The 17830-nt window shown below is 40.1% G+C and overlaps 1 protein-coding gene across 9 annotated transcripts in view; it reads left to right on the top strand.

Annotated features, from left to right (window-relative positions):
* Positions 1–6517: 6517 nt before the first annotated feature.
* nfixb (nuclear factor I/Xb) overlaps positions 6518–17830 on the top strand; it is a 146939-nt gene continuing 135626 nt past the window's right edge. For 2 of the 9 annotated variants that reach the window (XM_042392765.1, XM_042392761.1), the window contains exons 1-2: positions 6534–7002; positions 8330–8453. In XM_042392765.1, the coding sequence (XP_042248699.1) occupies positions 8376–8453 (78 nt within the window). In that variant the 5' untranslated portion in view covers positions 6534–7002; positions 8330–8375. Of the gene's footprint in view, positions 7003–8329; positions 8454–17830 lie in introns of all 9 variants that reach the window. The other 7 variants (XM_042392767.1, XM_042392772.1, XM_042392762.1 and 4 more) reach the window with 5 other exon arrangements.

Below are 17830 nucleotides of genomic sequence, written 5' to 3'. Positions count from 1 at the left end.
ATGAGACAAAAGAAGATGGACACAATTAAAGGAAATACAAAAACCATTCAAAAAAATAAATTAATTAAAAAAAAGTCCCCATTAAAAAGCATGTATTTATTCAATGGATGAAAGGTAAATACACTGATGTGAATATCCCAAAATAGAAAGTAGGAATAGAAAAGTCAAACGACAGAAACATTTTTCTGTGTTTCAGAGTCCATATTTAATGATAAAAAGCATCTCGTTTAACCATTTTTTATAACATGGATAACCTGATAATTTCCACATTTCCAGTGTACATGTAACTATGCCCCATATCTATGCTTGTTGATGGATATATGAAAAACTCTTTTTTTACCAAGAGCAGATCTGGTTCCCTTTTTTAAACACCATAAAAAACCTATCTGAATACTTTAAGTCAATAATCACATAAGACTGGACAAAACCAAAATTAATGAGCAAGTGACCCTTCAACTAATTTGCATCACATGATGGTGATACTGAGACATAGGTTTTACTCAGATTAGTTCTACAATAGTGGAGCCTATAAATAACATTAAACTGTATTTTTTTTTACAGTGTAAAATTCAACATTTTGCAACTGTAACCATGTTGGTTGAAAACGGCGCTTAAACTTCAATATTCTGTTCATGTTGAAGACAAAAAAAATTGAGCACAGATGCACACAGAACATTAAAGGGAGCCATCTTGTCCAAACCTTTGGTGCAAGTTTTATTTTCTTAGCAGGGCTTTACTGTGTCAAACACTGAGTTTGCTTTATTAGTTTTTCTGTAGGTTAAGTATTCACTGTGCAACTGCATAATATAGGGGGAAAAAGGCAGATACCCAACATTAAAAGACTAAATCTTGTGAACAGTCACTTCAAACAGAGAGTCTCACTGAACCTGCTGACCCTGCGCTCCGTAGGCCTATTCTATAATCCATCCATGCATATACTTACACATTTAATACCCAGTATTTTGGGTGCCATACCTGAAGTTAATACATTTCTCTTTGATTTGATTTCTCCCCACTTTTAATTTCTTCCAGGTACCTAAAGGGTGTGTGCCAGCACATGATGGGGAGGGTGTCAAACTGACGTGATTGGTGGAAAAGGGGGAAAGGAGCGAGAGAGAGATGGATGAATCAGGATTGTAGAGAGAGGAGGGGATCGGCTGAGAGCAGACAGAGAGGGAGGTAAAACTGAAAGCAGATGGCAGAGCTGGCACCTGTCTTACACTAAAATCTGTTTGGAGCCGTTTTCCACATGTCTTTAAAAAAAAAAAGCCAATTCCGCATATTATGCCAAAAAAAGACACTCTCAGGTTTTAACCCTTTGTGACCATGCCCTCCCTTAGCTTTTCAGTCATAATAGGATGCCCCCCTCTGAATAGGAGGAGATACAAAAACCCTCTCAAATCCTTCCACTCTGTCTCACCCGGGCCTTGTAAGCAAACAGAGGGGGCATTCAGAACAGGAGAGAGTCTCATTTAAAGCGTTAATCTGTGGGCCACATGCTGCACAACAGCAGAGGACCAAAGGAGCACCACAGTAACAGACCTGACAACGCACATACACACACACGAACTCGGAGCAGCCAGGCTTGCCCAGGCTAAACATGGCATATATTTGGCAAGTGAGGAAGTCTGTTCCAGGTGGCTGCATATATAAGTTGTGATCATGTTGAACCCTCTTAGGTCGCTGTCCTTCACAAGACCATACTGGTACTTTTACATGTTTTAGCCCATTTACTGCTGGTCACAGCTACCTTACACGAGTGCCAAAAGAGTTTTGCACAGCATACCATAGTTTTAAGATTTATTTTAATGTTTTCCTTCCTTCTAGGCAGCCACATTCATTTCTGTGCAGTACGGAAATCAACTTGTAAGGACCTCAAACTTGCTTCAGATCAAGACTTCAGTGAACATTTTGTGTGCTGCAGAAATTCAGAGTTATAATTCATTCATATGGGTTCAAACCATATGAACCATGTGACAACCAGTGGTGGCCTGGGATACAGAAAAAAACCATGAAAAATCTAAAAAAAAAAAAAAAAAGAAGAAGAAGAAGAAGAAAATGAATGTGTACGTGATTTATAGTGTATGGGGCTAGAAAGGGTAAAACCAACATTTGGTGTTTTCTTTTTGTGGCCACAAGGAATGCTGTTATATTTACTGTCAACAATGTATCATTTTAGGATTATTGTAGTCAAATATTACCTTTCCAATCAAATGGGCTTTTAAGTATTTTTCCAGTATGACTCTGTGTCTCAGAAATCACTATAACAAAGTAAAATTCATTATGCACGAATGCTCGAGAAGAAACGGAACTAAATTTATTGCCAATTCAGTAACACTTTATAATAAGGGTTCAAAAATATGCTTAATTAATGCATGAATGAGTCACAATTACATACAATAATTTATAACTCATGCCACCAAATTAGCTGAAATCCAGTGACATAGAAAAGCCTCAGTGAATCAGATGCATCTTTATTGGCCAAGTATTTTTATACATACAAGGACTCCAGTTTAGTGGCTCTCAATGTACTTACACAGAAAAACAACACAACAATCTTCAGAAATATACACAAGGAATGTCTATATACAGGTGAACCTGTTCTCACAGAAATATGACGCAGTTTGTATCAAACAGATAGACGTTTCTGCATGAGCTGAAAGTCTTTGTTTTTGTCACATTGACAAGATAATGGGTTGAAAGTGTGTTTTATTTTATTCTATTACTATATATTTTTAACAAGTGCAGTGTAGCACAGAATATAATGCTGCACTAACACCAAATATATCTAGGAGCGAATGAAAAAATATGTTCAGGCATAAAGTTCATGTTGTGATGAAGTGTGAAAGAAAAACTGGATATTAATTTTGTGTTAGAAATCTGATTGTTACTTCTCATCTTGTTTCTGTTGACTGTTGCGTCATGCAGTAACATGACGATAAAAACAGCTTCATATTTCTATGATAACAGGTGCTGTTCTGCTTTCAGGGTCTGAAATGCCCTTTTCTATGTCACTGGGTTCCAGTTAATTTCGTTTCACTGGCTACCAACGAATGCATGAAGCAACTGTGAGTTAACAATCATTAATTGTTAACTAACCGCATAAACTCATAGTGACTTGATAATTTCTTAATGGTGATTAACAAGGATTCATGATACATCCATAAATCATCATGACCTTTATCATAAATTGCTATCACAAATTATTTTCTTTCAAAAACCTTTTCTTCAAAATGATTGAGAGCTATGTAGTTGTACAAACGCACCAGCAGAGTGCGCCAGAGGACCCATGTCTCACTTTAGTCTATGTTTAACCTGCAGCTCATAACACCACAGGCACTACACACAGTCAGGCCTTAACTCTAACACAAAGGTTGCAGTGAGCCAGAGAGAGTACACCTGTCAAAGGTTGTTGTCACCCGCGCGTTTCAACTCCCACCAAAACTTTTATAAACTGAAAATAGCTACTTTCCTTCCCTGCTCTCACTTTTTTTTTTTTTCCAAGGGAACCACAAATTGTGTCCAGATTTTCACACATAGTAACTTAGTGTTTTGGGCTATTTGGGACTGAAACAATTACAAACAAACCTGTATCATACCCTTTCTCAGCTAATGGATCTGACTAGAAAAGACAAGAAAATTAAACGTTTCTGTTTTCCCCCCTCAGGTTATTTTAGATTGTGGGCTCATTTTCGAATTATGGTGGCCACTCTTTACGCATGCAGTGCATGTTTCTTAGTAATTTTCTAGCTTTAATGAAAATCTGCACACACCACTGTCTGCACAGAGAGAAAGAAAAAAAAAACACTCCAGATCATTCCTGATTTGCTAACCTTTGACAACCCGTTGCTATTGTGTTTGGGAACGATAAATCATGATCTGAGAAACAATTGAGGCATCTTTCACTCTCTTTTCAAGTGCCGAAAACTTACAGCTCAGGTGGAAAAATATGTGTGTGTGTGTGTGTGTGTGTGTGTGTGTGTGTGTAAATGTAAGACAGATGAAGAAGCAGACAGGCAGGTAGAGCAAAAGTCAGAATCAAACTGATTGAAAAGACTCATGTTCATGTTGCTTTGCAGGCTGGCACTGCCCCGTGCAAGATTTGAGCTTCTTGCTAGTGGTGGTGGTGCCCAGAGGTTGTTGCCATGAAACTCAATGTGGCACACATACACACACACACACACACACATGCACACATATACACACACACACACACACAAGCACCAACAATGGTTTGCTTTATGAGGTGCCCACTGATGCCATGGTAACCTCCTCGTTCTGGGCAAGACGGGCAGAGCGGTGTGCCAAAAAAATGCCATGGCTCCTTTTTTTTCCCTTTCTCAAACCACGTTGCCCAGAAACCTTTTGAAACTTAATAAGTGAAACCAGTGGGCAGACAAATTACGACGGGAGTGTGTGAGGCAGAGCGGGGGAGAGGGTAAACTTTGGAGTTTTTGTGTATCCTGCCTCTCGAGCATAAATTTAGCCTTGAGTGGAAAAATGATGCTGGATGGTTACGGATCAGAAACCCGCAGTGGGCTCTGACTCGGGAAGGCCATGTAACTTCATTAGAACAGAACTTTGCAAACACTCTCGCTGAATGGTGTGCAACTGCGCCAAATCTAAAGTTAAGTGTGCATAGGCCTGTGTGGTACATGTTTGGCCAGACTCTTCTATCAGAAACTTTTCCGAGTGGTGCACTTCACTAAAAATTATCAGCGTGAGCTCTTGACCTGTGATGTGAGCATGCGGGAGGGAATCTGGTGCAGTTACATAACACCGGCCTTTCTGCAGAGGTAGAGGGAGCAGGGGACAAAAGGGCTCCAAAGAGGGCAGTGGCTCCAATACAGTGCTGCTCTGCTTGCAGGAATATTTCAGGTGAAATGGCTCTGATGGAAAATTAAAAAAGTCTGCATGTGTGTTAGTGTAAGCGCCTCAGTGTGTGTGAGTGGGTCCGTGAGGGACTGTGAGTGGGGTTGCTCTATCCATTTCCATATTACCTGGGGTCATCTAGGCATTGCGCCCAGTCCCTGTGCTTTTAGGCCCCGCTGAGGCCTGGCGAGATTAAAAAACAGCGTTGAATCATGACTGGAAGCAAGCGACGGATGCAGCAGAGGAGGTGTGGAAGGGGAGGAGGAGGCACAGAGATGGGGTCACACAATAGGGTCCCCGTCTAGTGCTTTTAAATTCCCTTAAAAAAAGGAATCATGCCAAGCGAGGCCTGTCGAGCAGACTATCACACTATAACTAGCCCTGTAATTTCCACTCATCCCACACACCCCCCTCCTTTACTACGGTCACCCACTATGCATGTAAAACACAGAGATGAGTGCAATACTCACGGCAGGATCACCACTTGGGAATACATGCGATGTTAATGGCACTCTCCTTCACAAGCTGTCAATGCCTGTTAATGAACCCATACATAAACATACAGGTCTGTGTTGTCTGACCGCACCAGGACAGACAGATCTAACCAGAGAGGAAGACAGGCAGGCAGACAGACAGACTGAGAGAGGCTGAGGGACAAAGTGTCGGCGCAGAGAGACAGATAAATAAAGACAGCATCATATGTTAGCAGGCGGACAAGCAAAGACATGCGGGCTGATCAAATAGATACAATGCATCAGATAAAATCCGCCGTTCCATTGGATTGAGCACAAAACTCAAACAAAAGGGCAAACCCAATTTTACTCTCAGACGTTTCTTTTTATTCTCTATAATAGGCATAACTAAATAAAATCCACAATAATGCTGTCCGCATGTGAAATGACTAACTGTTTATACCACAGAAGAAAATGACTTTCGCTTGTTTTTATTATGTTCATCAGCAACAGACTTCCCTCTGGTTTGCATGCACACAATGAGAAGAGAAACATCATGCCTGCATGGTGATGTGAACGGTACTGAAAACTATTTGGTTGAGGGTTTTTTTTTTTTTTTTAAATCAACTTGAGTATAAACAGTCCATTTTTAGCACAGGTGGCCATAGTGAAAGATGACTTGTAGTAGATCTACAGCAAACCACAAAATTGGTGCAACACATATTTAATACATAGTGGAGCAGAAAGGCAACCACAGAGAAGGTGTTTAAGCCTTAGATGAGTCAAATATGACCCGGCTAGGCTGTTTTTTTCCCCCCTGTACTTTGTGACAAATATTCAACATGTCATTGGAAGCGTTGGCTGAGTGGTGCAGGAAGGACACATAGAGGCAGAAGTAATCTTCACCCAGTGTATGTTTATTTTTAGAAGACACCAGATAAACAAAAGCAGTTCATGCTGGTTTTGGAATGAGGTGGTGGAAAAAAAAAGTATTTACAAAAAGGAAAAAACACAAAACAAATAAACTTATAAAACCTTGTTAAGAAAAAAAAACAAAACATAAGGAAACTCATCAATAAACCAAAAGAAAACTTAAGCTGGGCCCGTGGCAGCTAGCGCATGCTGCTTCAGCAGGTCTGCACCTGAACTGTGCAAAACTCAAAATCTGAGGAGCTGCTATCCCTAAATAACCTTTCTAATCAAAAACAAGATGGCCCATGTTTACATGCTCCATGTGTCCTAACATAGGAAACATTGACAAACTTATTGTTGGGGTACTTTAAGAGACTAATCCCCAAAAGAATGAATAATCCCCCTGTGTACTCAAACACACCTGTACAGTCTGGGTTCCCCTACTATAAAGCCCTGTGGAGCCTTCCACTTCCTGTTTGGCATTATGGAGCACATGAAGCACAACAAACATTTGTGTACTGAAACATAATTGAATGTAGCATAGAGACCTGAGGACAATGCAAATAAGAATGGTGCCGTGGTAAGTTAGCCAACTACACACTTAGAGCAAACTCTATACTGCCAGCTTGATGGAATAAACTAAAGAATTTGACAGTGTAGTGTATGTTTAGCTAGGGTGCAACCTAGAGGGCACATGTTTTTATAGCCTCCTATTGGAATTTGTTATTTACCTCTTTTTCTTTACCAGAAAATTAACTTGTCATAAGTGAGTACTCACTAAGTTGATGTTTTACATATTGTTTACACATTTTATGAAAATGTTGTCGAAGAGAATCTGCTGCTACAGTCACATTAGCATACTTTTAGCTAGCTAACATTACTATACAGTAGTTGTTGTGGATGTAGCCTATTAGCATGACTAAGTAGCTTTGTAGCTTAGCAACTTAGCTCAGTAGCTAAGTAGCATATTTTAGAGAGATAAGCTCTTACAGTAATGTTTGCTAGTTAAACAATTTGATGGTAAGTATACTTTTAATTTAGCAGATTCTATCTATTTTACACAATTTTACAATCATATGTAGGCCTTTATGTAGGCTATGTATTGATGTGTAGTGTTAACATAGCTGCGTGCTAGATACATATCAGAAATAGACTCTAGATGAGGAATCAGTGATGGGTTAGATTCTGACATCTCAGATGAATATGACCCCAACTATATATAACAGTGTGAAACAGCTGGAAACACATTGTTTGTCTGAAATGCTACTCTTTTCTCTTGACAAACATTTCTACAAATCTTCAGCAATTTTTTGTGCAAAATTATGAAGATATACATGTATGTATTAAGAAAAATGAGGCGTCATTTTCTACTAATTTTTGGAAGTTTCAGTGGCCTGCACATAAGGGTTAATTAGATATTACAATTTGGTATTTTATTGAAAAGGCTGACAAAGAGATGAACTGATGTAACAGGACACTATTAACGAGAAAAGAAGTTGATAAAAGGGTACATGTTACAAGCATTGTTTCCAGTTTTGACCTGCCGTGTCGAGTGTCCAATAGAAGCCCTTCACTAACCTGGCTCACACATCTGAGCTTGGCCCGAGGCCTCCTGGAACATGTATATCAGCACAGAACACAGCTGATAGAAATGATTGTTTTGACAATTGTCAGGAATATACAGTGCATACTACACTGCAAAGATATGACCGCACCGCACGTGTGCAAGACGCTATGTGTGTGCGAGCGCCCGTTCAAGCATGTACCTCAGTGTTTGGTGCGGAGTTGGTGGCTCAGCGAGTGTGCACATGGCAGCGGGAGCAGTTGGACTGGCGAAGCGAGAGGCACAGCTGCTTGGAGAGGGCTTCATGGCATTTCTGTGTCTGTGTCCCCTCTCCCTCCAAACACACACACACACACACACACACACACACACCAGAGCATACATACAGTATATACCCACACATACACACACCCCTCTCTATCACTCATGCCGCAGCAGCATCTTGGTAACAGATAGCTCCTGATTGGTGACTCCATCCGTATTTTTCCCCTCATTGACTGTCTTCATATATTTATATATTTATCATTAGTCCCAGGAAGAGGATTCTGGCGTGGGAGGCAGCGTGGCAGTGTGGAATGGCGTGGGAGAGGCAGAGTGACCCCGGGCTCAGGTGGCAGCTGTGTTATGACTTCTCTGCCAGGTCATGGTGGATGGTAGGATGGATGCTCCCTGTCTCTCCCTCATTCTGTCTTGATCGATCCGTCTATCTCTGTTCTCTTTTTCGTTTCATTCCTTCTTCTCTCTTTTGCACTCAGTCATCTCGTTCTGGATGGAATGTCCCTCCGCTGCAGAATGTAACATAATGTTTACTCTACATGTTTTGCACGCTGCATGTTTCCACACTGCAAAAACAGACCGTTCAGTCATTTACTATGTGTGTGTGTGTGTGTACGAGGTGTTTGGTGCCCTGAGGCCACAGGAAAGCCAACTGCAAGAGTCAGTCAGTGTCTACTTTAAGTTAAGCATCCTTGTTGAGATTATTCTGCAGTGATTGTGTGTAAACCTGAATGAAGTGATGCAGTTGATATACATTACAATATGTTTACATGTACATTTGACCAAATTCTGCAAGTTATAACAGTAACAGGGATACTCCCCCCCCTCAAAATGCACTTTCCTCTTATAGTCTAATCACAAGATAATTTGGGTGAACGCATTAATGATTGACTCCATCAAAGATATCTAGGGCTTATCCCAAAGGATAAGAGTTTTTAATTAAAACCTGTTTTTGCCACCGGAGGAAATGATTATGAATTTTATTAAGGCCATGATACACTTTTGAGGCAACACAGATAGGCAGTAGTTTTTTTCTCTTATTTTAAAGTGTACCAGATGTTTTACCACCCATCAGTACTTACCTGCGGTGCAGCAGTGTTGCCCACCTTACTTCAGATTCAATCATTTATATAAACTACATATTATGATTACTTTTTTACCTTAATATATAGTATGACTGCCAATTAATGTGAGTTCAAATGAACTGTAGGAAGCTGTTATTGCTGCAGTGACTGTCTTCTGCGCTTTTGACCTTCAGCTTTTCCGACACAAACATCCACAGTTTGGATCAGATCAGAGAGCTCATTTATTCCAGATCTCACATATTGACAACATCAATCACACCAATCTCTTGGTAGCCGTTGCTTTATTATTTCCCCTCATGTGGCGGTTGGTGTTGATCACAGAGGTGTCTTGAGGCCTGACACAGTTTGTAAACCCGAGGGTTCCTCTCAGCGCCAGCCTGCTGCGCTCACTGCTATGTAGGGCACAACTAGACCCTCTGCCTGGGTGGGAGCGAGGAGAGGAAAAGAGGGGGAGAAAGAGAGAGATAGATGGGGGAGGGAGAGGGGAGTAAAGGAGGGACGGCAGCCAGCACTGGGGCCCCATGCAGGGATGCAGGAGATGAAGAGTAGGGAGGAGGGGTGGAGGGGTTACAGGGTGCTACAGGGGGCAGAGAAAAGGGGCACAGGCTGGGCATGGCTGGCAAAGGAGCATCCACTCCGTCTGTGGACGTGCAGTGTCTCAGCTCCATGATTTACAAAGCCAGAGGGTTTGGGAACATATCAGTGGGATTATTATTTCCAGAATCTTAGTTCACATAAATCTCATTTATTTCTTAAGAGTATCAGCTTACTTTTTTCTTGTGGTTTTTCTCCTGTGTTTTATTCTGAGACAAGCAAAGATGCAGATTTAAAGGATTTTCCAGAGATTTAGTTTTGCACTTCCATAAAGTTGAGGGAGTCAAAAGAGAAGATTTTTTCTAAAAAGAATGGTTAAAATGGATACATCAGAGGCCAAGATACCCAGACTTTAAGTTCCTAGTGTGGGTCAATTTCCATAAACACTGGGTCCTACATTTCCCACAATGCAACTGGATAATGTTTTTCATAAGATCCTCATCGCCTCCTAGGTGCTTCTATCTTTCAAATCCCACATCTCTAGTTTGTAATGCAGACTTTCTGTTTAATGTCACAAGTCCGATATAACCCTGATGACATCACTATGACATCATCAGGTTTTTTTTTTTCAAACTGTAAAGCTTCTCCAGAGCCACAAAAGACATTATACAGTTGTTTTCACAGGCTGAGTAGTACTCCTCATGACAAGTAAACTGATATTTTTTGTGTAAAATTGGTGGAATGCCCCTTTAAAGCAGCCACAAAAAATACTAATTGATGAAAAGATATGTGAATCAATAATTTTGCTTAAAAAATAGGAGAATTTATTTTTTTATTGGTGGATAATTTCCGCATGATGATCATCAAACAGAGGTGACAGTAAATCCACCTTTGTTTATTTTCCTCCACATCAGTGGATTCCCAACCTGTCTGGCTTGTGACCCTCATCACAGTTTAGTGATTTAGTGTAGACACGAGTTGTTCAAACAAAGAGTGATTTTCTTTCTCTGATTGCTACATTTTAAGGACTTTTACAGGCCTGAAGATATAATAGCATTCCATATTACACAAGAAAAAAAAACACATTTGAGAAAAGTATAAAAAATGAAAAAAAAAAAGTGTAACAGAAAAGTTTTTTGTCTTTTATTATCCCTGTAGTCATCTTGACATCTGCGATTTAGTTACCACTGAGGTCATGACATGAGGAGGGAGTTCACATTTTGTGATTACACACATATTACAAACACTGAATTTTTGAGACAGATTCTAATATTTTTAATATGTTAAAATGTTGTTGCATTCAGGCAAAAAAAAAAATATCTCCCTGGCAGTGTAAAAGTTGCTTTGAAATAATTTTTAGACCATGATGTGGGAAGATTAAATTTATAAAAATGATAAATGTTAAATTTAAAATGTTACATTTTGTAATTTTAAAAAAAATCCCAGAAAATGTCATTGAATTTTGTTGGTCCCAATTTTTTTTAAGTTGGTTGTGTCATGTTTGGGATTTTGAAATCAATATTTTATAAAATCCTGAACTGTGTCTTCTTATTCTGCACAAGCATGAAAGTCAGGTGTGTGTGTGTGTGTGTGTGTGTCCCACTGTCCCTTTACAGGTTTTTGTCTCTTATGTTCAGATGCCCCCTCCTGCCTCCCTCCCTCCCTCCCTCTCTGTCTCGCTCTCTGCCATCTTCTTTCAATCTGTCTCCCTCTCCGTCCCCAGACAGACCCTCCCATCGGTGCCCATTTCCCTCCGTCTGGCTCGTCCCCTTCCTTTTCACCCGGGTGACCCCGCCACCGCCCCGTTCCTTCTGTCTGTCTGGCTCTCCTTTACCCAGATGCCCCCAACCACTGCCCATTACTTACCATCCCCTCTATCAGTACATATATCTGTCTCTCTCATTCCGCCTCTGCATCCCTCTATCTCTCTTTATGTGTTTCTAACAGTGTCTCTGGTTTGCTTTCTCCCTTGGATTCTCTTTTCCTCGTACTCTCCCACTGCACAGATGCCTGGCTTGGTTTGCAACAGCTGTCTCGCCATGTGCCACTACCAAGTGTTGCCTTCGACTGCAGGGCTGAGTGGGGGTGGTGGTGAGGGTGGGGGGGAGGGAGGGTTGGGGATGGAGGGTGGAGGGTGCAGAGTGGATTAGTCATGAATATTCATGTTCTCTTGGATGTACTACCAAACAGAAAATGGCACCACAGAGGAGACTCCACCCATTGAAAAAAAAAAAAAAAGAAAGAAAGCAAAGGAGAAAGGAAGGAGGAAACAGGGAGGAAGGATAGGGAGACACATGGAAAAGTGATGGAAGAGTATGGGAAATGGAGGCAGACGGAGAGAGGGGAGGGGAAGCAGACTGAGTGGCAGGGATCCATAAAATGATCCCCCTCCTCTCTGAGGTGTGAAAGAGTTAGCGCTGTAAGAGGAGAGCATGGGAAATGTAAGGGAACAAGACAATTCCTTTTGTATTTTTGAGGGCTTTGCTTAAAATCTCTCTGCTTCAACCAGAATATCTCTATAAACACCGGAAAGAAGCAGGTGAGCAGCGACACAATCAATAACAGTAAGTGTGAGAAATGATACGCCACAAGCAGATGAATGGTGAGGTGTGACCACAGGGAGATCCTGGATGAGCGAGTAGGATGAAGAGCAGGAACAAGAGAGGGACAGAAAAAGAGGAGATAGCAGATAGAAGATAGACAGTTGGGGTGAGGGGCAGCAGATCTAAGCGGACCAAGGCTCTAGTGGCTCTTCCTCTCTCTTTCATGGAGCGCCAGGAAAAGAGATTATAGCAGCCCTGCTTTCTCCTGCGAGGGTGGGAGAAGAGGGGGGCGACCATACTCTCCCTTTACCTCCTCCCCTCATTTTTTCCTCCCCCTCCGCACCCCCCTCAGACGACACTCTCTGGTGGTACCGGCTGGACCCTAACCAGAGCAAATCATATCACTGAGCTCCACTCTGCTGGGGAAGAGGAGGAGAGTGTGTGCTTCAATCATCACGGTGACAAATGGTGCAATTTGATATAGATTTTACAAAAGGAGGGAGATTTTTTGAAAGTTTGGAGCTTTGTAATGCATCACAGGGAGAGCGCTTTTGAAGGGGTGCTGTGTAGTTTTTACAGCACTCAACCCTCATACGACAGAGCTTTAGTGTTATTCTCGGGTGCCTCTTAGGAGCCATGATTCAGTGAAGTAACAAGAGGGTTTGGTTTGTGCGTGTGTGTGTTAGTGTGTGTGTGTGGTTCTGTTATTGTTGCAGCTCACCAAGCGGCACATGTTTGCCCATGCACACTTACTGCACTTGAGTAAACACCTTTCTCACACTCACATCCACTCACCCAGCCACCATTGCATCCACTAACACACACACCCTTACACACACACACACACACACACACACACACACACACCTACAATACACAATTATACACCGCAGCTCTCTCTTCTTTTCTCATACACACACAGCACATACAAACAGTGAGTTAATCAGACCTATAAACCCTCCTTGCCGGTAGAAGATAAGCGGTGTGCTGGTAGCCCTGCCCTCCTGAGAGCAGCACTCCTCTAGCGGTGCCGTGTAGCTGCCTGATAAGGCAGGGGAGTGTGGGATACCCTCAGAGATCCAGGCAGGCACACAAAAACACACACTCGCCAGATCCGCCGCTGAGCCAATCAGCGGTCCGCAGGGCCCGAGGCTCCACCAATCACCCCTCTCCATCAGGTGTTGCTAATCTCACCGCTCAGCCTGCAGGTGGATGTGTTTTCTGTGTGTGTGTGTGTGTGTGTGTGTGTGTGTGTGTGTGTGTGTGTGTGTGTGTGTGTGTGTGTGTGTGTGTGTGTGTGTGTGTTTTAGCAACCACGCTACCTTATGCTAATGCAATCAATTGCATGTGAGAAAGCGTGCAAGTTGTGAGTCCAAGTTTGTCACCTGTGATTGCGTAATTGTTTATTAATTTTTGGAAGCTGTGCACAAGGAATTAATTATTTCTTTGTCATGTACCATCGTAGAGCAAAGACATGAAAATAAAATGTACATATGTCTCTCCTGTATGGTTCACTGTAGATGTGACCAAAGTCAGAAAGTGAGCGTTTCTCCTGCCTATAACATCTTTTATCAAAAACACAGTCCAAAAAAAAAAAAAAAAAAAAAAAATCTTTGTTCTCTACTCAGTAAACATTTCTATATTTGAAGTAAGTGACTTTAAATCTAATCCTGCTCAACAACCTTCTCCTACCTTCATGTACAAAGGGCCCAACACACTTTCTCAAGGGTCTTTTGGTAATTAAATACACTTTCTAAACTGAACTAATTAAACCTCAACCTGTATTTCAAAGAACCCTCGGGATTCACTTACTTTCACAGATGAATTGATCTATAATCTACACTGTGAAATATGGAAATACTTCCCGCTTTTCAACATCAAAAATTATTTGAAAAATCACGCCGGTAAAGAAATCTATAGAATGATTAATATCAAAAGCCCCATCTGTCTCCGGAGCTTACTAAAAATTATAATTAAAAAGAGTGAAATAAATATATAATTAACTGGCCGATATAATGAATGAACTATATAACTGTAACGTCCTTATTTTCTAAAGTCTAACAGACTCAACCTGTGAATACAGAACAATTATTCACTCATATTGTACAACATTTTACTAACAGTTTTCAAAATATCCGTTCATTCTTTAATATTTTACTATGTTTAAATGTAGCTGTATTTTATTGTTTAAGGCTCTGTAGGTCCTGTGTAAGCACTGAATAATATACTGTAAATCCAAGCCTTCAAAACTTTCATTCATTAAGCCTTTATCAGGGTGAATCGTGGTCTTTTAGTTATTTTCTTTACATTTTTTGGACCTTTCTCATTTGATAGTGAGTGCAGTGGAGTGACGGGGCCACTCATCTACCATTAAATCCATCTCAAATGATTTCATTGTTATTGTAGGACTGTGTGTTGTTGTCCTCTATGGTGAGTTCACCATCTCGGTACACTTCTTTAATAATGGAAACTTACACTAGTGTGTCCATACTGAGCTTATTTCAATTCACCTTTATTTTTATTCTTAATTATAATTAGAATAATATTAAATGAAAGTGTATGGTAACCTTGATGGTTAGCCTGTTTGTTTTTTACCCACTCTCTCAAGTTAGACTGACAGAGAGTCTGTTTTTTTTTTTTTTTTAATTTAAGATGACCTTCTTTACATCTTACAGTAATGGAAAATAACTAAGTAGATTCCGTGTTTCCACTGAATGCTACCTTCTACTTCTAATGTATTACAATTCAGAGGCAAACACTGTAGTTTTTACTCTGCTTCATTTAATTGACAGTTACATTTAAGAGTGACTTTGCTGGTTAAGATTTTACAAACACAACATATGATCAGAGACACTGCTGCAGACTGAACTACCCAACAGTTTATAAAGAAGCTAAAATGTGCTCCATCCTGACCTGCTGCAACATTTAAATGCAGCTTACACATGAAGACATACGTAATAATACAAAATATTATAATATACATAATAATATAACAGTATGAAGGGAACCATTCTGCATAACCAGTACTTTTACTTTTGATGGTTTATTAGTTTAGTTTAAGTACATTTTGCTGATCATACTTCTTCACTTTAATAGTAAATTTTGAATGTAGGCCTTTTATTTGTAATGGATTATTTTACATTGTAGAATTTGTATTTTTACTTCAGTAAAAGGTGCCACTGATGCATATAGCTTTGCTGTAATGTTTCTACTCCTTCAAAATTCATTTTTAGGATTGCAGCAGGCTCTTTTCAGTCAGTGCAGGCCAGCAGCATGCAGGAGCAGCCCATAGCTACATGGCTCCAGCATGCCTCTAACCACTGTGGCACCTCTTGGAAGCTGGCGCAGGTCATATGCGTCTTAATTCAAACCAAAAGAAATGGGAGAATGGCCGTGATTCGGGCCGGTTCCACTGGCCTTGCCAAGGTCAGCATTCCTCGACAGGCCGTTGCCTAGTGGAACTTTTGTTTCCCAGTTTGTGTAAACCTCCAGGGAGAGACGGTATAGGACCGGGAGAGGAGAGACCTAAAGAAAGGACTTTGCAAATGAGCGCAAGCTGCTGTTTGGACAAATATAGACTAAAATGGTGCATGTGCATCAGATGTATAAGGTGTAGACACCCGCCACATTTTAGCCTGCAGGGACTCTCAGTGTGATCTGGTAGTTTTAGAGTGCAACAAATTTCAAAATCCATTTGGAGTCAATGTGTCAAATAAAACGCTCATTGGACACACACAGTGGACGGAATAGTTGAGTGATCCAGTGATTGCTCCCCTTGTCCCCGTACTTTTAGGTTGCATAAGCAGGTTTAGAGGTTTAAGATATGCTATTAGACGTCATGGCCTAGTTTAGGATCAGTGATTTAACACCTTGATCTTTCTGCACTTCTGTACCAAATTACTGTCTCAAAAAACAAAAAAATATCGATCTCTTCGTAGTTAGAAGAACATAATAATAAAGTTCACATTTAGTCTTTCTAAATTGATGTTATATTCAAATGCATCCATCCTTTATTTCACATTTCCAAAAGTGTTGAGTTTTTTTCCATTAAATAAACAATCACCTTTTTCAAAACATTTGATCTGTAAGCAGATTAATAGAACACAGTAATGATTAGAAATGCCTCAACAGGCAAAGAGAAAGTAACAAAACACAGCCGGCATTTTTAAGGTCAAACAGGAGGTCAAGTAAAAAAAAAAATCAAATGAAGCAACTGCCCGATAAGACGTGTGTGTACATCTTAACCCAGGTTTTATTTGACATTTTAACGTTTATCTCGCCTCACACAGCATTTCTGGCTTTATTGCTCAGAAGTTTGCAACCTTAAAAGATTTTGCAGGTTGATTAAAGACAGAATGTGTTGCTCATGGTTGCACTTAAAAGCAATCAAACACACACTGGAGCTACAAATGAGTGAGTTCATACAGGCCTGAAGTGAATGTCAGGTGAAGACTTTCTGCCTCTCCTGCAGGCCGCTCACTTGAAAAGGCCACACACACACATACACACATACACACACACACACAGCACTATTTGATGCCTAAATAATTAATCAGTCATATTTTTAAAGGCGTTAGTTTCAACACTGCTAATTCATGACTGAAATCTGAGAGAATTTGGGCCTTAAATTTGTTGTCTGACCTGAAAAATAAAATAAATAAAACAAAACAAAACAAAAGGAAGAGATTAGTAATCTAACATATTCCTGATGCTTTTGTGGCCATTTTAACAAGAAATAAAAAATGTAAAATGTGACAGTAAAACATTTCTCTCCACTGTCACATAGCAGTATTATGTTTATTTAAATTCTCATTGGCCACTTCAAGTGAAAAATAAAATACCTGAGGCCTGAACTGATCTAATGTCATTATTTGTTGTATTTTATTATGCGCTGAAAAGCATTTAAAACTATGAATAGTCGCATTTTTGTTTCATTGTTTTCAATTACTTTACAATTACAGAAGAGGACCGACATTTATTAAATGTTATAAATATAAAATGAGCCTGCTGTCATGAATTAAAAGAGCGAGATAAGTCTGATGTATTTAATTACACATTAATTGACAACGGTTTCACGTTAAATAAGAATCTAATGCAACAGTTTGAGATGAACACCTGCTTGTAGAATATTGTAGACAGACACGAAAATCTTTCGTCCCACTGACAAAATTATAATAATCCCTGTAAAATTTGAGATATTAATCTGTTTTCAAAATATTACATGTGATTTATTGCAGAATATATCTAAATTAGCATTACCTCATTTTTAAAATGTAGCCTTATGATCTGTATGTCTATAATCTTTTATGGGAGGAATTTAATTAGCTTTATATTTTGTGTGATTGGAGATGAAAACCGAGAATCTGGTCAAACATTTAGAGCTTCAAGCTGCTTAAATATTTTAGCTGCCTGCTTCTCTTTAAGGAACAACTCTGAGCCCATAAGCTTGTTTTATTTGTCTGTTTCTAAAGTGATAAAGTTGAACCAATACAGACAAATTTGGCGGCAGGTGGAGTCCATTTCGCCAGTGCTCATCATTTTGTTAAATGACGTGTGCATTTGCGCAATTCCGCGAATTGCTGCGTTTCCCAT

Source organism: Thunnus maccoyii, chromosome 18, assembly GCF_910596095.1.
Source record: "Thunnus maccoyii chromosome 18, fThuMac1.1, whole genome shotgun sequence".
Lineage (NCBI taxonomy): Eukaryota > Metazoa > Chordata > Actinopteri > Scombriformes > Scombridae > Thunnus > Thunnus maccoyii.
This window is presented reverse-complemented; position numbering and strand designations above follow the sequence as displayed.